This window comes from Jaculus jaculus, chromosome 2 (assembly GCF_020740685.1).
Source record: "Jaculus jaculus isolate mJacJac1 chromosome 2, mJacJac1.mat.Y.cur, whole genome shotgun sequence".
NCBI classification, from domain to species: domain Eukaryota; kingdom Metazoa; phylum Chordata; class Mammalia; order Rodentia; family Dipodidae; genus Jaculus; species Jaculus jaculus.
In genome coordinates, this window is record NC_059103.1 from 34,719,882 (window position 1) to 34,745,445 (window position 25,564).

The following is a 25,564-nucleotide window of genomic DNA, read 5'->3' on the forward strand; positions in this document are numbered from 1 at the left end:
GCAGCGACGGTGGCTACATGATACTAGGTTGTAAAATTCTTTTTTTTTTTTTTGCTTTTTCGAGGTAGGGTCTCACTCTAGCCCAGGCTGACCTGGAATTCACTATGGTGTCTCAGGGTGGCCTTGAACTCACGGCGATCCTCCTACCTCTGCCTCCCAAATGCTGGGATTAAAGGCGTGCGCCACCACGCCCAGCGTAAAATTCTTAAGAAGTGGCACGTGCCTTTAATCCCAGCACTCAGAAGGCAGAGGTAAGAGAATTGCTATGAGTTTGAGACCAGTTTGGAACTACAGAGAGTGAGTTCTAGCTTAGCCTGGGCTAGAGTGGGACCCTACCTAAAAACAACAATAACTAAGAAAAACAAACAAAAAGCACCTTCAGAAGTATACAGAGAAGGAGAGAGCCCTATGTAAAGTATGGATTTAGTGAGTAACAATTTTTTCATAATTTTTCACCATCATTAAATGTAGTTCATGACCTTTTACGAATCTGCATAGATACAAGATGCTAAGAAGAGTAAGAAACTAAGAGCTGTGGTAAATGTGAATATGGAAGTTACACTATCTGTTCAATTTCTCTATAGAATAGCTTCTAAAAGTTAGGAGTAATGCACAGGCATATAGTCTATCATATCATGATAGCTCTGAAAAACCTGCCACAGTATTCCATAAGCCAGTGGTATCATTTGTGTAAAATATACAGAAATAGAATGGTGGCATATACCTGTAGTCCCAGCATTTGGCAGGCAGAAGAAGGAAGAGCTCAGTGAATTTGAGGCCTGGTCTACATAGTGGGACCCTGTCTCAAAATAAAAATGAATGAATGAATGAAGAAGAAAAATGTAGGACACTTTACCTGATATCCTCATAGAAAGGGGTTTAATACTTTGAGGCATTTATTAGGGACCCCCACATCTGTCAGTTTTTGCTTGAATTTAGTGAGTGCCATGTTTTATTTTCTTTTTCTTTAACTTAAGAGGAGAATATGAATGAATGAAAGAACATGCCAGGAGCTCTAGCTGCTGCAAACAGCTAGATGCATGTGCCACTTTGTGTATCTGACTTTATGTGGGTACTGGAGAACCAAACCTGGGTCGCTAAGCTTTGTAGGCAAGCGCCTCAACTGCTGAGCCGTCTCTCCAGCAGGTGTTTCATTTTCCTTGACATTACATTTTTTTTTTTCTTTTACCAAAATGGTCAAAGAAAGGGAATCTAACTTTAGGACTGGCTGGTTAGACTAGTCCTGGGTTCAAGTGAGAGAGATCTTGCCTTAGTAAATAAGGTAGTTATCGAGGAGGATACCTGATAACAAATTATGTCCTCCAATCATATGTGTACCCCCACATGTAAATATATGTATATACTTGCATACACCACAAACACATACACTCTCACAGAAAAAGGATAAAACAAAAATAATAAAGCATGAAATCTGTTTTCCTCATCATTTGAACTCCCCAAGGGAAAAAAGCCTTGCCTATCTGAGCATACAGGTGTTGTTCCAAATAGGTAAGATAATGGAAAATAAAAAAAAAAAAAAGATACGTTTAAAAATATTGGTGATCCGGGCTGGCAAGATGGCTCAGTGGACAAAACATTCACCACGGTAGCTGGATTACGATCCCACCCCACATAAAAAGTCAGAAGCCATGGAGAACTTCTGTTTCTCAGCATACTTGCTCTTATCCAGGTGGGAGGTAGAGAATTTCTGGGAAGTGAGAATAGCAAAGAAAACGGAGCAAGAATCCACAGTGATTCAACCTGCCTTCAATGAGGTGGACAGGCAAGGATCCACCAAAAAGTTGTCCTCTGACCTCCACATGCATTCTGTGGCGTAGATATGCCCACACCCACACAAACACACACAAATAATTTTTAAAAATCACTGATTGCCAAGAGGGTCTTGTGGAGGGGCATATGGAAGGTGAAAAGTGATGAATAGGTGGAGCAGATGATCTTTAAGGCAGTGAGAGTGTCAAACTTAGTACTCTAATGGTGGATACATGACATGCATTTATCAAAACCTGTAGAACTAATGCAAAGCAAGGAATGAACTTTAAAGTGGACTTCAGAATGATGAATGTGTTACTTCTCACCATCAAATAGATTTCAGTTCATGACTTCCACAAATACAGCATATGCCTGCAAAATACTAGGAAGAGAGGAAAATAAGAGCTATGAAGTGTATGGAACGTATTTTATATATTAGTTTCTCCATAAAATGCCACAGCTGCAGGACACAAGGTCTAATAAATAGGCTATCATGCAGTAATAGCTATGTGTAACAAAGAAAGCTGACTTAATATTCAATACAAATGGTCCATTTGTTTAAAATATTGAAAATAGCTGGCCATAATGGCACACACCTGCAATTCCAGCACCTGAGAAGCAGAAGCAGCAAAGGCCATTGCAAGTTGAAGGCCTGTGCTATGAGAAAATGAGACCCTGTCTCAGAAAAATAAAATGAGTAAATTAAATATTGACACCTTAACTCTTACAGGTTTTAATACTTTGGAGGAGTGATAATTATCCCAACACTCCAATGTCTGTTGCTTTTTGCTTGAATTGGATGAGTACATGGTTTTAATGTGTGTGTGTGTAGGCATGTATGCCATAGCATGCTTGGAGGTCAGAAGACCACCTCTTACGAGTGTTTGTCCTTGTGCTCCCTCCTTTTTTTTTTTTTTTTTTAAGACAGTATCTCCCTTGTTTTTTTGTCTCAGTCTTACTGGCTGAGGAACTTCCAGATTCTGCTGGCTCCACCCCGTGATGCAGAAGGTGTGTGGCAATCACAGGGCCTTGTGCCACTTTGTGTCTGGCTTTACATGAATGCTGGGGAATTGAACGTTGTCTAGCCGGCTTGCAATCACCTTTAACTGCTGAGCCATCCCCTGAAAACATGCTTTGATCTACCAATCATTCTATCTCCCTCCCCTTTTTTTCTGAAATGCTCATGGCACAGGAATGTTTAACAGAGCTAGGACACTTTTTACAGTTCCCAGCACACTGTAGGGTACTTTCAAGACTGGAATCAATCAGGAAAAGTAATGAATACAAGAGAATGAGTTTCCAAGCCACCCACATAAGGCTGGCCCACAAAATGGTGCAAGCATCTGGTGTTCATTTGCAGTGGCACACCCATACACAGACACACAGATGCAAACAGAAAGATTAAAAAAAAACTCTGTGTGTATTCCCCCAGAGCTGGGCATGGCATGGTGGCTCATGCTTTCAATCCTAGCACTTGGGATGCAGAGTTAGAGGATTGCTGTGAGCTTGTGACCCCCTGGGTGAGGCCCAGATTGGACTGGGCTGGAGTGTCACTTGCTTTCATAGCTTTTGCATGTAATTTGAATTTTGTCTATATTGAAAATCATGTGCAAGCTTTACTTACCAAAAGAAATATAAATAGTTTGCACACATGTGGGATATATTAGATATATTTTAAGTTTTCTCAGTGATGAGAAATGAAAAATATATTATTGATTTTTGATATGGCTGTTACTGCAGTCAGTTTCATTTGTTTTATGAAAAGGAATAGTAAAAAGTTTAAATGTGCAATTTTTTAAATATGGTAACAGGAAACAGGTTGGCACTGTTGGAAAAAGGGATCCAGTCAGACTGCCTCGGCAGTAGGGGAGGGGAGTGAATGAGAATGAAGTATAACTAATTACAGACTGTGAAAACCCACAATGAACCAATATTTAAGAAAAGCAATGTTTTTAGTTCTGATTCACATTTTATTTGTATTGAACATTCCTATCTTAGGATATTGCTACCTATTTCAAAGCTCAGGCTTTTGCTTAAAAAGCAGGGTTGGGAACATTTCCAGGAATTAGATAACTTGTCATATTATTTCCATTTGTGAATAAACTTTATATATAGTCCATAAGCTGATACAATGCTAAGTGTGCCCACTGGGGGTCAAGGTTTTGCTACAGGATGCCCTACTTTAAAATACCTGTAGGCAAGAGCTTGTCATTTTTGCTTCCTTCACCCATAGACTAGTGTCATCTGTCAGTCAGGGTATGAAAAGGTGGGATCTGTAGCCTTCTCCAGTTGGAGACACTGAGATGAGGCATGTTCATTCCGGCATGCACACACAATGGAAGGGGCGGGGCCTTTGCTCTGTACTCATTTGAGGAACACATAGTAATCTCTTGTAACATTCAACTGAGACACTGCTGCAGCCTCTGTCACCTTGGACAAACACCCTGTTGCTGGGAGAAATATAAGGAGAATGCTTATGTTTTGGAGGAGGTTGTGTTTCCCACCCCCCAAGTACTAGGGATTGAACCCAGGGTCATGTGCGTTCTGGCCAGGACTTTATCACTGAAATGTATCTGCAGCTCTTTTTTTTTTTTTTTTTTTAACCTAGCCCAGGCTAACCTGGAATATACTATGTAGTCTCAGGGTGGCCTTGAACTCATGGTGCTCTTACCTTTGCCTCCCAAGTGCTGGGATTAAAGGTGTGTGTCACCACACCTGGCTGCAGTCCCTCTTTTTAAAAAGTACTTATTTATTTTGAGAGAGAATAGATGGAGAAAGAGAGATAATGGGTATGCCAGGACCTCCTGCTTCTGCAAATGAACTCCAGATACATATGCTGCTTTGTGTTTGCCTTTTATGTGGGTGCCGGGGAGTCAAACTGGCGGAGTCACCAGGTTTTGAAAGCAAATGCTTTTAATTCCTGAGCAATCTCTGTAGTCCCAAAATGTATAGTACAGGCTGGCCTGGAACTCCTGATCCTCTTGCCTTCACCTCTTTAGCAATTTCCTACTGGTATGTGCCACTTCCACTGGCAACAGCCCACTTTGTGAGAAAAAAATCTTATTCTGTAGCCCAGCCTGTCCTCAAATTTAGGATTCTTTTGCATCACCCTCTTAAATACTGGGATTATAGGAATGTGCCCAGCCACACAAATTCTTTTTTATTTACACCAAGAGTCTCATGTATCATATAACTCTATGTAGCTAAGGATGACATAGAACCTCCGATCCTATTGTACCATCCTTCTCAGCCGTTCTGGAATTGCAGGTGAGCATCACCATACCTGGGTTACACAGTACTGTAGATCACGTCCAGGATTATATAAGCTAGGCAAGTACTCTTCCAACCTAGCAGCTTCATCTCCTGCCCTACACTGTTGGTCTGATCCCCCAGTCTCAGTATCAGACCAGGCCTTTTTGACATTTCCTTAATTACACAGAAGGGACAAAATGAGCCCATTCTTCCATGAGCTCACCTGTTTAATCTATTAGACCCTTGTGAAGAAAATTTAACAAAAAAATCTGATCTGGAATTACTGTCTTGTTCACATGGTGAGAAACTAGAAAGAAAATACCTTAATGTCTCTAGTGCCGTCACTGTTTCCATAAGGTGACTTGGTTGGCCAGAGGCTCCAGGTATCATTCTCAGTCCTTATTCACCTGGTTTGTTTGGATGGGTAAAGTCATGGATTTGGGGGCTCTGCAGGAATCTGATAGCACAGTTCGTATACTCTATAGCTTGGCTTTACCATCCCCAGGATCAGGGGTGTGTGTGTATGGGGGGGTGTTCAGGTGTAGATTCCCATTGCAACAGGAAGAAATGTAGTTAACTTCAGACATAGCCAGAAAGAGCCTCCACATGGGCCAGTGGATTATGCAGACAGCAAAATAGATGTGAAGCCTAGACAGAGGAGGGACTTGCCCAAGGACGGGCATCTTCTTGTCTGGGTTCATGGCATGAACACTGAGTCAAGTGCTTGCTTGGTTCATCTGAGTCTGCTTCTTCCCTGAGCGATGAATGCAGTCCAATTACATACTGAGACCTGTGCCTGACTCTTCCAGACCTGAAACCTTGGCAGCTGCCCGGGTCTCTGGCATTAAGCAGAATAAGCTCATTTTGAACTCAGCCAAGACTTAACATTTCCCCTTTCTTTTTCTGTTGGCTGTGCACACAGGAGCTGAGTCAGCAACAGAGTAGTATCAAGCTTGCTACCTGGCAATCTGGAAAGTGGACACTGTGAGCACCGGGCTCAGCTGATAAGATAGGGCAGATACCACAGTCGTGTGTGGAGGCTGGCATATTACCCCAGTGAATGGCTGTGGTGTCCCAGGAGGGTATGGCAAAGGACATGGTTTCCAGTGAGGGCTTACAGGTAGCCCATGTAAATTATCAGGGCATCAGGATCCTCATTGGTAAATGGGACACTGTATTGTGTAGATTGAACCATATGGTAAAAAGTGTTCTGAGCAGAGAATTGTGGCACATGTGATCCCATCACCTGAGAGGCTGAGGCAGGAGGATTGCTGTGAGTTTGATGCTGGCCTAGGATATACTATAAGGCCTTGTCTCAAAAAGAAAAAAGAAGAAAAATGTTCTGCTTCTATTGTTACTGGACTAGAAGGCCTCTGCCATTAGACGTGGAGGCTTGGTTTCAAGTATGTAAGACTGGAAAGTATACTAGCATAGGGATTAAAAAGTCAGTGTTTGTCAAGGGTTTATTTCAGGGGGAGTGGTAAGGGAAGGCTAGTGAATAGATAGAACACAGGCAATTTTCAGGGCACTGAAGCTATTCTGTGATGGTGGATACATGTATTTGACCAAACCTACAAAACAAGAAGTGAACTCTAATACAAAGATGCCAGGATGGGGAGGTGGCTCAGCAGCTAAGGACCCTTGGTTGCAAAGCCTGCTGGCCAGGGTTCAATTCATACCTACATAGAGCCAGATGCCAAAGTGGCACATGCATCTGGAATTTGCAGTGGCAGGAGGCCCTGACATGCCCATTTGTTTCTTCCTCTTCCCCTCTCCTTGCAAATAAATAAAAAGTATTTTAAAACAGTAAAGTGATGGCTTGGTGAATTATATTAATTGGTTTTCACCATCATTAAATATAATGGTTTATAACAAATATGCTATATACATACAAGATACTAAGAAAAGAAATTTTGAGCAAAAGAATAAATGAACACATGGAAACTATAGTCTCAGTTTCTCTGTAAAATCGCAGCTTTGGAAAATGAGTTCTGATCAGCAAGCAAATAAACTATGATAACTTGGATACTTTTATGCAAAAAAGAAACCTGACAATATGCCACACAGAATGGTATCATTTGTCTGAAATATGTAAAAATAATTGGGAATGGTGGTGCATACCTCTAATCCCAGGCATAGGGAGTTAAAAGGCAAGTTAGAGGGCATCTTGGGTTACATAGTGAGAACCTGTCTCAAAACCAAAGAACCCCCCCTCACCCCTCCCAAAAATTGAATGGATACAACAGGACACTAGCTCAAATTCTCATAGGATGGCTTTATTTTTGTTTTTCTAGGTAGGGTTTCACTCTAGCTCAGGCTGGCCTGGAATTCACTATGTAGTCTCAGGGTGGCCTCAAATTCATGGCAATCCTCATACCTCTACCTCCTGAGTGGGGATTAAAGGCATGCACCACCACGCCTGGCTTCATAGGATGGTTTTTAATGTTTTGAGGTAGTTATTAATGCCTTAATTGTAAGGGACCCGTAGGTCTTTCAATTTTGACCTGAATTTGGTGAGTGGTCCCTGTGACTTTAAGGTCTGCTTGGGGCTACAAGAGTGAGTTCTAGGTCAGCCCAGGCTAGTGCCTTGATAAAGGAGGAACTTTTTATCATCTTGTCCATGTTTTTTTTTTTTTTAAATCAGTTTTTAGTTTCTTATTTATTAGAGAGAGAGAGAGAGAGAGAGAGGCAGATAAAGAGAGAATTGGTGCAGCAGGACCTCTAAGCCATTGCAAACCAACTCCAGACGCCTGCACCACCTTGTGCATCTGGCTTTATGTGGGTACTGGGGAATCAAACCTGGGTCCTTTGACCTTGCAAGCACCTTAACTGCTAAGCAATCTTCCCAGCCCAGTTTTTAGCTTCTTTATAGATTACATAAAATACACACACACAAACACACATACACATATATATATTATTTGCAAGCAGAAAGAGAGGAGAGAGAGAGAGAGAGAGAGAGAGAGGCACAGAGAGAATATATGAGAATGAATGGGCACATCAGGGCTTCTTGCCACTACAAATGAACTTTGGGTATATAAGCCATTTTGTGCATCTGGTTTTATGTGGGTACTGGGGAATTGAACCTGGGTGGTTAGGCAAGCAAATGGCTGAGCTATCTCTCATAAGAGTTCTTTATGTATTATTGGTAAAAGGCTTTTTCACATGTATGTGTTATGCTTTAAAGATTGCCTTTATAGCCTCTGAGGGGTATATTTTTAAAAATATTTTTATTTACTTATTTAGGGTAAAGAGAGAGACAGAAAAAGCATGGGCACACCAGGGCCTCTTGCTACTGCAAATGAACTCCAGATGCGTGTGCCCCTTGTGCTTCATGTAGGTAATGGGAAATTGAAGTCCAGCTGGGAGGCTTTGAAAGCAAATGTCTTGTTTGCTGAGCCGTCTTCCCAGCCCCTTGAATGTTATCTTTTTGGTCAGCAAAAAATTTAACATTAATATAGTCCAATTATGTCCATTTATTCCTTTTTTTGTATTTGTATTTTGTATATTGCAAAGATGTTTTAAGTGTTCTTCTAAACGCTTGCTTTGTGTGTGTGTGTTTGTGTTGTATGCTTAATGTATGTATGTGGGTGGGTTGTGAGCATGGGTGCACGTGAGTTGTGGTGTGCAAATGGAAATTAGACAGCTGTCAGTCCTACAATTCTGTCTCATTTGTGGCAGGGCCTCTAGTTGCCTGGTTTTGCCAGACTAACTGGCTCCTGAGCTTCTGGCAGATTCCTTCCTTCTCACAGTAAGTGTACTAGTATTACATATGCTTGCAGTGCTACAGTGTTGGGATTTACATAGATTCTGGAAAATATGAAGTCGGATACTCAGGTATGTGTGACAAATATTTTATTTGTAAAGCATTCTTGTACCTTTCAGGTATTGATCTGCAATCCATCTTTTTTTGTTTTTTGAAAACAATATATTAATTTATTTCCAAGAGGAAAAAAACACACACACAGAAAACATCATCAAAAACAAGATGGATACAGTAGTTTGAGGGTATGCCCGCAAGCCAGCAGAAACCCACTAGCTCAAACATTACACCTTTCTGATAGTAAAGGATTTAAGACATAGAAGAGATGACCAGTAGTGGACATGTAAACATCTTCTATTCCAGAGAAATTTCTCATTCTATGTGAGAAAGAGCCAGTGGAAACATTTCTACTCATAGCCCATCATTTAAATAACAAATTGAAATAAGGTTCAGATTTCAGCCTTGGTCTTCTTCTTCATTTTGACTTTTTGGAGGTAGAGTCTCACTCTAGCCCAGGCCAACCTGGCACTCACCCAGGCTGGCCTTGAACTCTTGGGGATCCTCCTACCTCTGCCTCCCAAGTGCTGGGATTAAGAGCGTGCGGCACCACGCCCAGCTTTGTTTTTCTCAGTAGCAGAAGTAAGAAAGTTTTACATCAGTCATTCCCTTTAAAGATGATTAACATTCAGCAGGTGCGATTGTAGCAAATGTATTAAATTGTGTTAATTAAGTCATGTGCAGTAATTGTTTCTCTCATTAGAATAAGTAGTTAGGAATGCAGTGGATTACAGGAGCACGAACACTCACTCCCCATTTTTCTGAGAACAAGACTTCTCTCAATACAGACACTGAGCCATCCTTAAGTCTACCTTTTCTGGGGTGCTAAATATGCCTTTCTTTTACCTTCTCTCAAGTAACCCACCTGAGGAAACAAGCTGAGAAGCCACATTCCAAGAGAATTTGTTTCTTAATGGCCACGAACATTTTCAAGACTTGTCACTCCATCTACAAAGCTGGAGTATTCATATAAACCTCAGAAGCGGACTGAACCAGGTTGGCTAGGGAGGAGCTGGCAGAACACGCACCGACCTCGGTGCTCTGTTTCCTTGTCCCTGTCTTTTGAATAGTGTCTGACTTCACTGTTAGTATAGTTACTGGTCTCCATAGCCTGATGCCACAATGTCCACCATGCCTAGGAGAGTGGGAAGTGTGGCCATTGTATAAGACTGTCATAGCAGCCTTCCCAGTGCTGCAATCATTGCCAGGAGTTTTACAGTTAGAAAGTCCATCACATTTTTCCTCTTGTCCTAGTACATGTCTGGAGGGTCATAGACACTGAAGAGGCTTTTTATTTATTTATTTACTTATTTTTATTTTGAGGTAGGGTCTCACTCTAGGCCATGCTGATCTAGAATACACAATGTAGTCTCAGGCTGGCCTCGAACTCACAGCGATCCTACCTCTGCCTCCTAAGTGCTAGGATTAAAGGCATGTGCCACCACACGCAGCTCAAGAGGTTTTTGTTGAATGCAGGCTGATTGAATGAATGAATGAGTGAATGACAGGTGTGTGACACAGGTGTTCAATCAAAATCTCTTGAAAATCAAGGCATTCCTGTCAGTACCACACATTGTCAAACTGCCCGGAGAAGGTCATGGTGTCATCAAAAGCTGTGCAAGGGGCTAGAGAGATGACTTAGCGGGTGAGGTACTCGCTCGCTAAGCCTAAGAACTCACATTCAAATAAATCTCCAGGTCCAGTGTAGCTAGATGCAAGCATGCAATGTTGCACATGCACACAAGGGGGCGCACGTGGCTGGAGTTCATTCTGCAATCCATCTTGGATTGAGTTTTGTGTATGGTAAAAGAATATTCATTTTCTCCCTAGCACAATTTAGTGTATTTAGTACAAAGATCCTCTATCTTCCCAGTGAATTGTTGTGCCACATTTATCATTAATCAGGATACCATATATATGGTTTATTCTCCAGTTCCCTATTCTGTTCCTTCAGTTAGTTTATCTAGCTCTGCTTTAGCACCATATTATTTTCATTTCTGTAACTTTTAGCAGGTCTTTGAGATCTGGAAAGAAAGTCCTCAGGCTTCACATTTCAAGATTATCTTGCATGCTCTGTACCTTTACATTTCCATGTAAACTTAAAAGATCAACTTTAACTTTGAACACACATGAGAAGCACTGCTGGGATTTTGATGAACCAGTCAGTTCATAGAGAGTTGCTCTCTTTACAATGCTGAGGTTTTTTTTGTTTGTTTGTTTTTGGTTTTGGTTTTTTGAGGTATGGTCTCACTCTAGTCCAGGCTGACCTGGAATGTACTCTGTAGTCTCAGGGTGGCTCCAAACTCAAGGCAATCCTCCTACCTCTGCCTCCTGAGTGCTGGGATTAAAGGTGTGTGCCACCACACCTGGCCTCTGAGTTTTTAATTATATAGGTAGAGAGCTAGATAGATGGCTTAGTAGTTAAAGGCACTTTCTTGAAAAGCCTGATGGCCCAGGTTTGATTTCTTCAGGACCCATGTAAAGCCAGATGCGCAAAGTGGCACATGCATCTGGAGTTCACTTGTAGCAGCAGGAGGTCCTGGCACACCCATTTTCTCTCCACTCCTCAAATAAATTTAAATATTCTTAATTTTATGGATATAAATAAAATGTTTCTACATTTACTGATACTGAGTTCAGTTTTTCTCTAAGTAAGTGAGGACATTTAAAACTTCTTATATAAAGTTTCTACTTGATGAAAGAAAACTTATACTATTGAAAACTAATTAAAAATTATTTCCAAAATTTCATTTTCTTTTTTATGTTATAGGGATATTAAAAAGTAATCAATTTTTAAAATATTAACCACTTATGTAGTTTTCTTCAATTTTCTAGATAATTTATAGTTTTTATGGAACCTTATATAGTTTACATGCTAATGCAAATGATACTGGTTTTTTAATAGCATCTTTTAAATTTTTATCCAATTTTGCTGGTATATAAAAACGTCTTGCTTTATTTATTTTGACTTATTTTATGCCCTTATCAATCCTGCTTGAATTAGGCTTATGGTATGAAGTTGGAGAAAAGGTTCACTACTCACTGTGTGCATATTCAGTTGCTCTACCACCTGTACTACTGTCTGTAACCTAATTGCACGTATAGTTGCTTTTGCCATCATTGGGAGCTATTCTGTCTACTACGGTTCCTTTATTACATCAGCTAGAACTTCCAGTCCAACACTGAATGGAATAGGGGCTAATCATGCATATTTGTCTTGTTTCCATTGTTAAGGAAAAAAAGCTTCTCAGTATTCCACTATCAAAGATTGTATTTACCACAGATACTTTGTGGACATTCTTCTTTTTGTGTCTGTAGTACATATATGTTCCTATAGGGTTAATATTTTTTAGCATTCACTTTAAAAAAATTCAAAAGAAACAAGTGAAACTGTAGATTCAAGAATCTCAGAGACCTAAGGCATATTTTCATTATCTTCGGAAAAATTTGAAAACATTTATAGTGCAATCTACATGCATACCAATTATTTGCATTCCCTTTGATATTAACCCTACACTTCCTGGAATACATGTGATAGGAAAGCTAAGGCGGCAGTATTGATGGAAGAAAGGAAACTAGCCCATAAAGGGCAGTGGGTACTAGGGAGGGCACTGGGCAAAGAAAATCAATAAAAACAGGGCCAGTATTATGATACACATGTGAAATGACCTTAATGAAACCCATTATTTTATATGTTAATAAAAAACTTGAAAAAGTTACAGTCCCCCTCACATTTTATTTGTAATGGACACTTCTGTCTTAGATAATGCTTCCCATTCAAGGCTCTGTCTCTTCTCAAAAGAACAGAGTTGGAAAGAAGAAGTTTTTAAGGTCTTATATTATTTTCATTTGTGAATAAGTTATACATTTATATGTAATTAATAAACTGATACAACCTTTCATGCAAAGTTCAAATGTTTAATAGGAGCTATATTCTTCCACAGGAAGCCTTTCCCTAAAATTAACTAAAGGCCTGAACTTGTCATTCTTGTTTTATTCATCCAAGGGTTGCTGCCTTCTATTACTCAGGGTCTGAGAGGCTGGGATCTGAAGCCCTGTCCACCGGAGGCACTGGTGTGAGGACTATCCAATCAGTCTCACAGACAGAGAGGAAGAGTCAGCCTACAAGCTGTTGCTGGGCTTTTGCCTCTGAATCTGCAATCCTCCCATCATCTTGTGTTCCGCCGACTCTTCTACCCTTGCTCAGGAGGCCCAGGAGACTGCTGTGTCATCTGCACACGCTGCTGTTGAGACAGACAAGGGAGAACGTGGGATGTCTGCGAATCCGGAAATGGTGAGTGTGGTGGCAGCCAGCACCAGGGCACGGAAGCTGTGTGTAGGTGGTGTAACTGGCAGCAGTGGCTCCCCATCTTTCAACTCCGAAGGCCACTGTGTCCCTATCCCCTCTGGCTATGGGGTGGGGTGGGCATCCTGTTCCAATGCTGGGACCTCAGCCCTCTCTAGGTAGCTATTCCCTGAAGCCCAGCCTCCTCAGATTGAGTAGAGAATGATCAGGGTAGGAGAGATGTGCTACATGATTCCCAGCACTGCCACCTGTTGCTTGAGGAGTGAGTGGTCCTGTATCTTCCCTCCCACTTCCTGTTAGCAACTTCCACTCAGGTAAAGCCAGGTCCCTAGGAAAGAATTTGAGGAACCAGAAAGAAGCAAAGTCAGTGAGTTGATTAAGTAGAGATATATAGACTTCAGACTTAAGCCCCAGCTTGAGTGGGTGGGGAGGAAAGGAACTGGGAGAGAGAAGGAGGGGAGAGAGAGAGGGGGAGGGAGAGGGCACGAGAGAGCACGCGGGAGAGCGAGGGAGTGCACCTTAGCTGTCTGTCTCCACAATGGCAGTGTGTATGATTTTCTTAGTTACTTACTCTAAGAATGTAAATTACATCAAGGTTTAATGATTTGAGTAAATTCTAGAAATTGATAATTGTCTAAGAAATAGAATTGGTTGGCTTACTTCTCCTGTTTGTACACAACACAGCTCTCATTTCAAAATGCATAAGAGCAGGGACAATGGCTCAGCAGTTAAAGGCACCTGCTTGCAAATGGCATGAGATTAATCTGCATCAAATATGAATGAAGATGGTATGGGAACAGGGATTCAGGTTGCCTCAAATAAAGTGTTCCTAGTGGATGTGGTTACATTATCTTTTTTTTATTTTTGTTTTTGTTTTTGATTTTTTGAGGTAGGGTCTCACTCTAGTCCAGGCTGACCTGGAATTCACTATGGAGTCTCAGGGTGGCCTTGAACTCAGGGCCTCCTACCTCTGCCTCCCAAGTGTTGGGATTAAAGGCATGTACCACCATGCCTGGCACATTATCTTTTTTAAAAGAATATATTTGATTTTTATTTATTTGAGAGAGGGAGGGAGGGAAGGAGGGAGGGAGGGAGGGAGGGAAGGAGATAGATAGATGGGGGCAGGGAGGGGAGGAGGGAAAGGACATGCCAGGGCCTCCAGCCATTGCCCATGAATTCCAGATGCATGCACCCCCTTGTCTTGGCTTATGTGGGTCCTAGGGAATTGAACCTGGGTCCTTTAGCTTTGCCTTAACTGCTAAGCCATCTCTCCAGCCCTACATTATCTTTTATAGTCACAGACCAAGATGTTATGAATCAAGACATTTACTAAATACATGAATGAGTATAACATGTAGGTGGGATAGAGCAAAGCAGAGTCACCTCTGTCAGCTGTTAGATGATAGCATCCTTAGCTTTGGGTTCGTGGAAGCTGGTAGTCTGCTAAGTTACACATTCCCAAGATTTTACCTGGTACTTAAATTTTGTTTTGGGATGTGCAACATTACAGCTCTCTTTAATAATGAAGATAGATAATGGGCATTGTAGGGACTCTTTCCTGTGCATACAAATTCCTAATGTATGTGCCACTTTGTATGTCTGGCTATACATGGATACTGGTGAATCAAACCCGGACCAGCAGACTTTGCAAGCAGGCTCCTTTAAACTTCTGAGCCATCTTCCCAGCCCAAACTTTGTAAAAAAATCTTTGACACAGATGTGGCTTTTTGCCTCCTGCAGGGTCACACTCTTCTAGCCAAGGCTGACCTGGAACTCACTCAGTAGCTCGTTCTCTCAGTCTGGTTTCATAATTTCAGAGATCCTCCTACTTCAGCCTCCTAAGAACTAGGCTTAAAGGCATATGTCACCGTGCCCTGCTTACACTTACCTTTAAAAATTTCCTTGTGCTGCTGGAATTGTGAAGTGGTTTTAGGAAGTACATTGTTTATATTTAGTAAAGAAAGGAATTTTAGTATAACTTCAAGATGATAATTCTGGCCATAAATAAGCATACTTTTTTTTTTAGTTCCTTCAATATTTTAATTTTTTTATTTATTTGAGAGGGAGAAAGAAGCAGAGAGAGAGAGAGAGAGAGAGAGAGAGAAAGAGAGAGAATAGGTGCGCCACAGCCTCCAGCCACTGTAAACAAACTCCAGATGTGTGTGCCCCCTTTGTGCATCTAGCTAGTGTGGGTTAAATGCCTTAACCGTTAAGCCATCTCTCCAGCCCCCCCTTTAAAAATAAAAATAACCTTGTTGATGTCATTAAGAAAAGAAGAATTATTTCTTGACAGTTTTCTCAGTTCTGTTGAGGTTTTGACTCCCAGACTGATTCTAGATTCTGATGCTCTTATCCTGTAGTTTTCCCTATCTTTGCTTCTTTACTTCTTTATCATAGGTTACCTGAGCTTTACCCATACATGGGAAGCTGGGTTTCAAATCCAGAGTAGCAGCAGTTCTAGCATCTCCTAGGTCTAACAACACATTGCAGAAATTCCACTTCCCTTCCTACCTTCCTATATATCAATTTCCTCCTTACATAGTATGATCAGCATTTGTTCCACATGGTATATAACAGACAGAATTTTGTCTTTTCTTTTTTTCTGAGTAATGGAACAAAGGAATTTTGAGGAATTTGAAAATTCTTTTGAGAACATTTCACATGACACAAGATCTGAGAAGATACATTTGACCTGTATGAAAACAATCTTTGCATCTCTCCTGTCTTGTCTCAGCAGGACTATGCCTAGAAAATGCCTGTGGATTGAGCTTCCCCCTTGCAAAGTTTAAAGAGTGATGTGTCTTCATCCTTACCCCTGATCTTCCTGGTCTCATATGTCAGAACTTGCCTTATACCAAGAGCTGACAGCGGCCATGTCTGATCGCTTGGAGGTGTTGTGTGAAACTTTCTCCCTTGGGAGACACAAACACATGTCTAGACACATTAGCTGGGGCACAAATGACAGAACAAAGCACAACCACACCAAAATCCAGTTTTGGCAAACCAGCGAGTTTACTAGTGTTACTGCAATACACTAAATTAGCACATGTCCCACCTGGATGGTGACCTCAAGGAAACCACATTATTGGAGTTCTCCGCTGTAGCTAATCTACTACTTCCTGTGTAACCTAGTATTTCCCAAGGCCACTTGTAGAGGGTGAGAAGGTCAGAGGGAAAATAGCTAGAACCCCAGGTAAGGGTCTTGTGACCCTTATCTTTTGTCACTAGGGAGTGTCAATAGCTTCATTATTATGGCCATAGACCTGCCTATCACTGTATTTGTTCTGCTCTAAAGTTGCCATGGCTGCCAAGCCAAAGTATTCTTTATCCAAGATGCCATTGCGCTCTGCATGGAGGAAAAACTGTCCTACAAGCTAGGGTATATCTGCTCCTGAGTACACTCCTTGACCGCAGTCTCACTGGGGTGGAGCCCCTCAGGGGAGCAGCTGCATGACCTGAAGCTGGGAGGAATGATCTGTACCCTTACTTAAGAAGCATTTCAAATGCTCCCATATCTGGACTGTGACTGAGTAACGTTATAGTAAGCATGAGTGTAAAGTAGTTTTTTGACATTCTAATTTGTGTTCCTATGCATACATACAATAGTGGTGATTGTGTAGTTCTATTTAATTATTTGAAGAAGTGGAGTTGACATAGTACTCATAAAATGATTCCTCTTGCTTTTCCTACTTAGTAAAGATGAAAGCAACTTTGAAATTTTAAATATTTATTTAATTAATTTATTTGAGAGAGAGCCGCGGTGGGGGGAGAGACGGGGGCACGTTCATGTGCACACACACCAGGGCCTCTAGACACTGCAAACAAACTCCAGATGCATGCACCACCTTGTGCATCTGGCTTTATGTGGGGACTGGGGAATTGAGCATGGGTCCTTTGGCTTTGCTGGCAAGCACCTTAACCACTAACTCATCTCTTCAGTCCCCAAAGCAACTTTTCATACTAATAGATGGATGTGCTTCTTAGTCTAACACAATACAATGAAATATATAACTCACTTGGTGTTCAAAAGTTGAGGAATGGAAGCAGGTCAAAGTGGTTTAGCTGTTAAAGGTTATTGCTTGCAATGCCAGCTTGCCTGGGTTCAGTTTCCCAACAGCCATATAAAGCCAGACCCAGAGTGGTGCATGCACCCAGTGGTCATGTACAGTAGCAGGAGACCTTGTTTTGCTCATATGCCTATTCACATGAATGAATGGATAAATAAAAAACTTAAAACTGATGAATGACAGTAAAATAAAAAAGTATTTCTTTTCTGTTATTAAAATATTTTGCTCCAGTAAGAACAGGAAACTGTATGTATGTACAGTAATTCTGCAGTTCATTACATGCATCTGAGCTAAGGTGTTTCAAGTAATGTTTATTGGAGTTACATGGACAATGGCATGCATAGTGCAAAGTATACATGATATATGTCTACAACAAAGGCTGCAGTGAAATTAACTGATACAAATAGACGAGAAACCTTTGATTTATTACTTACTTAATTCAGGATTAATTTATGCATGTTGCATATGCAAAAGTCCTAAGTATCTTCCCCCTTTTTGTAACCTCTGCCTTGATTTACTTGACACCATATGTCATCAACGCACCATAACTGAAGAATAAGACATTCTCTGCTCTAGGTGCTTGGAGTTGAATTCATGACTTTGCACATTTTTCGTATGCAGTATACCATGTTGCTATGCCACTAGGCCCAAGATATGCCTTTTCTTCATTTATTCTTTATAGATTTAATGTTATTTTCACATGGTTGGGTTTACACATATCTAGTCACTGCAAAAAAGCTTCAGACACATGTGCTACCTTGAGTGTCTGGCTTATGTGGGTGCTGGGGAATCAAACCTGGGTCCTTAGGCTTTGCAGGCCAGTGCCTTAACTATTAAGCCATCTGTCCAGCCTCCAGATACAGAGTTTTTCTGTTGTAATTTCACAGAAAAAAAGTCATATTTCTTCAATTAATGAAACAATGCAGACGTATTTGTATTGATTTTTCCTTCTATGACATTTAAACTGTCCTCTCTAAAAGACACTGTAAAAGCAACGTACACACAGAAAAGTGAATTCCCATTTGTGTTCATAAGTCTTTTGCTTGTGCTAAAGAGAAATATGTCATTACAGGAGTCAGTCTCCTTTGAGGACATAGCTGTGGACTTCACCTGGCAGGAGTGGCATGAGCTAAATATTGCTCAGAAGATCCTGTACAGAGATGTGATGCTGGAGAACTACAACAGCCTGGTGTTCTTGGGTGAGTTGTTCTCAGTACTCACTTCTTTCTTGGTTCCTGAGGCTGAGAATTATCAGTAACTTACTTAGTGTGTGTGGGTGCATGTGCATATACTATGAGTGCATGGAGGTCAGGGCATAACTTGCTTCCACCTTGTTTTGGGACTGGATCTATCTTATTTGGCACTTTGTGTCTGGCTTTACATGGGTGCTGGGGATCTAGACTCGTGTTGGCAGGCTTGCAGAACCAGCACCTTTGACCACTTAGCAGTCATCCCCATTGCTAACTTTGTTTAAATTTTTTTTTTTTTTATTTTTACTTATTTGAGAGCGACAGAGAGAGAGAGAGAAAGGGGCAGATATAGAGAGAGAATGGGCATGCCAGGGCCTCCAGCCACTGCAAACCGAACTCCAGATGCGTACGTCCCCTTGTGCATCTGGCTAACGTGGGTCCTGGAGTATCGAGCCTCGAACCAGGATCCTCAGGCTTCACAGGCAAGCGCTTAACTGCTAAGCCATCTCTCCAGCCCCATTGCTAACTTTTAATACTCAATGGATAGCTACACTTTAACTTAAAACACAGGGAAATACCACATATTTATGCAGAACAATGTGTCTTTGCAGTACGCATTTAAAATGTCATGATCAGGACTGGAGAGATGGCTTAGCGGTTAAGCGCTTGCCTGTGAAGCCTGAGGACCCCGGTTCGAGGCTCAATTCCCCAGGATCCATGTTATCCAGATGCACAAGGGGGGACATGCGTCTGGAGTTCGTTTGCAGTGGCTGGAGGCCCTGGCATGCCCATTCTCTCTCTCTGCCTCTTTCTCTGTCACTTTGAAATAAATAAATAAACATTAAAAAAAATGTCATGATCAGGGGAACGTAATTGGTTAGTCTGTCAATCAGGGAATATTTAAGTTTCTCTGGGCTGGAGAAATGGCTTAGTGGTTAAGGTGCTTGCCTGTAAAGAGTAAGGGCCTATATTTTATATTCCAGATCCCACATTAACCAGATGTACAAGAGTGAGGCAAGTGCAAGGTCACACATGCCCACTAGTTGGCGTAAGCATCTGGTGCTCAATTGCAGTGGCTGAGGCCCTGGCTCTGCCATCTCTGTCTTTCCCCTCTCTCTTTCTCTCTATACAAAGAAATAAAAATAAACGCTTCTCTGATAGCAATTTTGAAATATCCAATTAATTTTTGTCAACCATATAGGAAACTATTGAACATAAGTTACTCCTTCCTTGTGGATGTACCCATTTGAGAGAGTTAGAAGCAGAAAGAGAAAAATAGAGAGAATGTGTCTACCAGGGCCTCCAGCCACTGCAAATGAACTCCAGAAGCATGTGCCACCTGAGCGTCTGGCTTATATGGGTCCTGGGAAGTCAAACCTGGGTCCTTAGGTTTTGTAGGCAAGTGCCTTCACTGCTAAGCCATTTCTCCTGCCCTGTTCTCTTTGTTTGAGGCAACTTTATCTTGCAAGTATAGTGAGTACATACAAATATTTTACTTTTTGTTGCTGACATATTTCACTTAGGTCACCTGACTTTCCTTAGGAGATAAAGAAGAAATATTTATTCAACTCCAAATATTGAAGGAGTCAGTAGCCCAAGGAAAACTACCATGATTCCAAGCAAGATGAGCTTATTTGGGTTACTTAAAGAGTAAAAGTGACTCTGAGACAGTTGTCTTTCTGAAAAACTCAAGCACAGTTTTTAACCTCATTATGCCACACAATGTTGGGCAGAGTCATTTTCTTTTTTTAATTAATTAATTTATTTTAGAGATTGACAGAAAGTGACAGATAGAAAGAGAGTGAATATAGTGCACCAGCTACTCTTGCCACTGCATATAAACTCCAGATACATGTGCCACTTTGTGCATCTAGCTTTATGTGGGTGCTGGAGAATCAAACACTGGGCGGTCAGGCTTTGCAGGCAAGAGCCTTTAACCACGGAGCCATCTCTCCAGCCCCCATTCTTTTTTTTTTTTTTTTTTTTAAAGGTCTATGCTACCATACTTGGCTGTCAACTTTTTTTTTTCCCATATATTTGCACGCAAAGAGAGAGATAGAAGAGAGACAGACATAAAGAATGGGCATGCCAGGCTAGCCACTATAAACAGACTCCAGATGCATGTGCCACTTTGTGCATCTGGCTTTATGTAGGTACTGAGGAATCAAGCTCCAGTCACATAATTTTCTTTCTTTCTTTTTTTTTAAACCTTTATTTTTTAGAACCAGAGAGAGAGAATTGGTGCCCCAGGGTCTGAGCCACTGCAATTGAACTCTAGACGCTTGTGCCACCTAGTGGGAGTGTGACACCTTGTGTTTGCCACAGCTTTGTGCATGTGGCTTACGTGGGATCTGCAGCAAGTGCCTTAACCACTAAGCCATCTTTCCAGCCCGTTTTTTAAAAAATATTTATTTATGTAAGTGTGGGCACACCATGGCCTCTTGCTTCTGCAGATGAACTTCAGATACATGCACCACTTTGTGTATCTGGCTTTACATGGGAACTGAACCCAGGCCAGCAGACTTTGCAAACAAATGCCCTTAACCACTGAACAGTCTTCCTAGCCCTAATTTTCTTTTTGTAATATCAGTTTAGGAGTTCAAAACCACTAAATTTATCATAGACCTAGATGTCAGCTGTAGAATTCCACTTACCCATCTCATTGCTGTAATTGAGGGTAAGGTTTCTTGCTGGACTTTAGGATGGTGATGGTTATTTCAAGCCCAGAGGAAAGAGCTATACTACAGTTTCACATAACACTCTTTTCTTCTGTCCATGTCCCTAGTGAAATGTGGCAACCTTTTCATTTATTTTTAATGTACGCCTACTATTCACCTGTATATTGATACTGCATATTCTTTGCCTGTTCCCTGTTGAGGAACCCTGACCTAGATTACCTATCTTGGATCTTAACAATGTACATGGAAATGCAGATTTCTCTCAAAATACTGGCTTGATTTCCTTTGAACATACATAGCCAATGGTAGTAGAGTGGTCTCGTGTGCTATATGTGTATCTAGTTTTGTTTGTATCAGAGTGTCATGTTTTTCAGGCAGATCTTAGCTTCTCAGGTTAGCCAAGGGCAGCTAGGTTATGTCTGCTTTGTGCTAGGTTGACACGTGTGATCACCATGTTCTGCCAATATATATATATAGTTTTCTTGAAAGCATTGCACTATATTTCATAGGCACTATACTAATTTATATCTTGCCATCTGTTTATGAAAGTTACCAGTCTTAGGTAATAACCGTTCTGACTACAGTGCAATGATTCCTTGTGTCATATTAATTGTCATTTCCGTGATGGCTTAGAGATATAAGGATTTTGCCATATATTTATTGGATATTTTTATGTCATATTTGAGAAATGTTTGCTCAAGCTGTTTTCAGAGACTTAATCAAATCATTTGCTTTTCTGCTGTTTAGGGTTTGAGGCCTTTATAAATAAATAGTATTAATAAAATAGTCTCCTATTGGTTAAATAGTTTGCTAGTATTTTCTCATTCTGTAGGTTGGTTCTTCATTCTGTTGATCCTTTGCTTTTCCTTACAGGTGACTTTGAGTTTGATGCTCTGTGTACTACTTGTCTGTATTTCCTTATATTGTCTATTTTTGTCATATATCAAAATGTTCTTTGTGTAGTTGGGTATGGTGGCTCATGTCTCTAATCCCTGCACTTGGCAGGCTGAGGAAGGAAGAATGCCATAGTTCATTTAACTCAAAGTGCTTCCCATACCTTTAGCAGCCTCATACTTGGAGATCTGACATTTCAATCTTGATCAACTATGAATTAATTTATGTACATGCTAAGAGCAAGCATCAATGCATCTACTTCATTTCTTCAGCATGTGGATGCCCATGGTTTTGAGCAACATTTATAGGTGAAAATTCCTGCCTTGAATGTAAGGTGTTAGATCCTGTTTGAAAAGTCGTTGACTGATAAGCCGGGCATGGTGGCGTACACCTTTAATTCCAGCACTCGGGAGGCAGAGGTAGGAGGATCGCTGTGAGTTTGAGGCCACCCTGAGACAACATAGTGAATTCCAGGTCAGCCTGAGCTAGAGTGAAACCCTATCTTGAAAAAACAAAAGAACCAAACAAAAAAATTAGTTGACTGATTGTCAGCTTTCTACCATTCTGACAAAATTATCTGAGGGAGACATCTTAAAAAAAGAAAGATACTTTGGCTCAAGGTTTTTAGAGGTTTCAGTTAATAATTACTTGGTCATATCACATTGATACTATGGTGAAGACGTTTTTTTTGTTTGTTTGTATTTATTTGGGTTTTTGAGGTAGGGTCTCACTCTAGCTCAGGCTGACCTGGAATTCACTATGTAAATTTCAGGGTGGCTTTGGACTCATGGTGATCCTCCTACTCTGCCTCCTGAGTGCTGGGATTAAAGGTGTGCGCCCCCACGCCTGGTGTTTAGTGAGGAAGAACATCGTGGTAGGGGAGCACGTGGGTGCTGACCTCATTTCAGCTAGGAAGCAGAGAGCAAGGGACTGACATCCATTCCTACACCCCTTCTAGCGCATGTTCACAGTGACCCAGAATTTAGCGTGTGGTCTTTGGAGTATCTTTTAGATCCAGAGTGTAATACTGAATATATATATGTACCTATTTTGGTTTGTCTACTGTATTCCATTGTTTTTTTTGTCTTTATTTTTATTTTTTGTTTGATTCAGGGTCTTACTCTGACCCCAGGCCTTGAGCTGACAGTGACCCTATCTAAGCCTTCTCATTGCTGGGATTATTGGTATGAGGCACCATGTCCATCTTGTTTGTATCTCTTTTTATGCCAGTACACTGATTTTTCAAAAAGTTATTTATTTATATATAATTTATTTACTTATTATTTGTGATGAAGAGAAAGAGAAGGTATTGGCATGTGAGAACAGACTACAGATGCATGCATCATTTGTGTATCTGGTTTTATGTGGGTACTAGAGAAGTGAACCTGGGCCACCATCAGGCTTTGCAAGCAAGCAAGTACTAGAACTGCTGAGCCATCTCTCTAGTCTCAGTATACTGCTTTTTGGTTAATCTTTGTAGTTGTAGCATGTTTTATTTTAAATACCAGTTTTCATTAAATATATGTGTTTTTAAAAAATTGTATATGGCCAGATGTGGTGGTACATGCCTTTAATGTCAGCACTCAGGAGGCAAAGATAGGAGGATTTCTGTGAGATCAAGGCCACCCTGAGACTACATAGTGAATTTCAGTCAGCCTGGGCTAGAGTGAGACCCGGCCTTGAAAAACCAACCAACCAAACAAACAAACAAAAAAATGTATATGGGGCTAGAAAAATGGTTCAGTGGTTAAAGGTGCTTGCTTGCAAAGGCTGATGGCTCGGGTTAGGACCCTAGTACGCACATAAAACCAGATGCACAAAGTGTGGTGCATGTGATTGGAGTCTTTGCAAGGGCTACAGGCCCTGGTGTGCCCATACCCTCTCTCTTTCTCTCTGTCTGCTTCTCTCTCTCTCTCTAAATAAATGAATATTTAAAAAGTTGTATGTTTATATGGATGTGTTCATGCCACCACACATGTGTGGTGGTCTGAGAACATCCTTGGGGTGTTTGCTGCTTGAATCAGAATCTCTCTTGTCATTTGCTTTTGATGCTTTACTTCATGTGATCTGGTGTAGCTTTCCCACAAGCATCTGGCTTCTCCTGGCTGCACCTCCAATTCCTATAGGCTCATTGACCTCACTGACACTTGGACCTCTCTGGGACCAATTTTAGGTGGAGTTAAACCTGATCTGCAGACTTGCAAGTAAGTGCCTTTTACCCATCTAAGTTCAATTCCCCAGGAAGGGTCATAAAAACAAGTAAACATATAAATAATACAATTATTGACTCTTAAACAGATATTAAAATTTTTTTTTAAAATTTTTATTAACATTTTCCATGATTATAAAATATATACTATGGTAATTCCCTCCCTCCCCACCCCCACACTTTCCCATTTGAAATTCCATTCTCCATCATATTACCTCCCCATTACAATCATTGTAATTACATATATACAATATCAACCTATTAAGTATCCTCTTCCCTTCCTTTCTCTACACTTTATGTCTCCTTTTTACCTTACTGGCCTCTGCTACTAAGTATTTTCCTTCTCACGCAGAAGCCCAGTCATCTGTAGCTAGGATCCACATATGAGAGAGAACATGTGGCGCTTGGCTTTCTGGGCCTGGGTAACCTCACTTAGTTTAATACTTTCCAGGTCCATCCATTTTTCTGCAAATTTCATGACTTCATTTTTCTTTACCGCTGAGTAGAACTCCATTGTATAAATGTGCCACATCTTCATTATCCACTCATCAGTTGAGGGACATCTAGGCTGGTTCCATTTCCCAGCTATTCTAGATTGAGCAGCAATAAACATGGTTGAGCACGTACTTCTAAGGAAATGAGATGAGTCCTTCGGATATATGCCTAGGAGTGCTATAGCTGGGTCATATGGTAGATCAATCTTTAGCTGTTTTAGGAACCTCCACACTGTTTTCCACAATGTCTGGACCAGATTGCATTCCCACCAGCAGTGTAGAAAGGTTCCTTTTTTTCCACATCCCCGCCAACATTTATGATCATTTGTTTTCATGATGGTGGCCAATCTGACAAGAGTGAGATGGAATCTCAGTGTAGTTTTAATCTGCATTTCCCTGATGACTAGTGACGTAGAACATTTTTTTAGATGCTTATATGCCATTCGTATTTCTTCCTTTGAGAACTCTCTATTTAGCTCCATAGCCCATTTTTTGATTGGCTTGTTTGATTCCTTATTATTTAACTTTTTGAGTTCTTTGTATATCCTAGATATTAATCCTCTATCAGATATATAGCTGGCGAAGATTTTTTCCCATTCTGTAGGTTGCCTCTTTGCTTTTTTCACTGTGTCCTTTGCAGAGCAAAATCTTTTTCATTTCATGAGGTCCCAGTGATTAATCTGTGGTTTCATTGCCTGAGCAATTGGGGTTGTATTCAGAAAGTCTTTGCCAAGACCGATATGTTGAAGGGTTTCCCCTACTTTTTCCTCTAGCAGTTTCAGAGTTTCAGGTCTGATGTTAAGGTCTTTAATCCATTTGGACTTAATTCTTGTGCATGGCGAGAGAGAAGAGTCTATTTTCATCCTTCTGCAGATAAATATCCA

The 25,564-nt window shown here is 40.9% G+C and overlaps 1 protein-coding gene across 3 annotated transcripts in view; it reads left to right on the plus strand.

Moving 5' to 3' along the window:
* LOC101611428 (zinc finger protein 25-like) overlaps positions 1 to 25,564 on the plus strand; it is a 72,172-nt gene that overhangs the window by 12,677 nt on the left and 33,931 nt on the right. For 2 of the 3 annotated variants that reach the window (XM_045142894.1, XM_045142896.1), the window contains exons 2-3: positions 12,849 to 13,136; positions 18,288 to 18,414. In XM_045142894.1, coding sequence (XP_044998829.1) covers positions 13,116 to 13,136; positions 18,288 to 18,414 — 148 coding nt within the window. In that variant the 5' untranslated portion in view covers positions 12,849 to 13,115. The remainder of the gene's footprint in view (positions 1 to 12,848; positions 13,137 to 18,287; positions 18,415 to 25,564) is intronic. The other variant, XM_045142895.1, reaches the window with a different exon arrangement.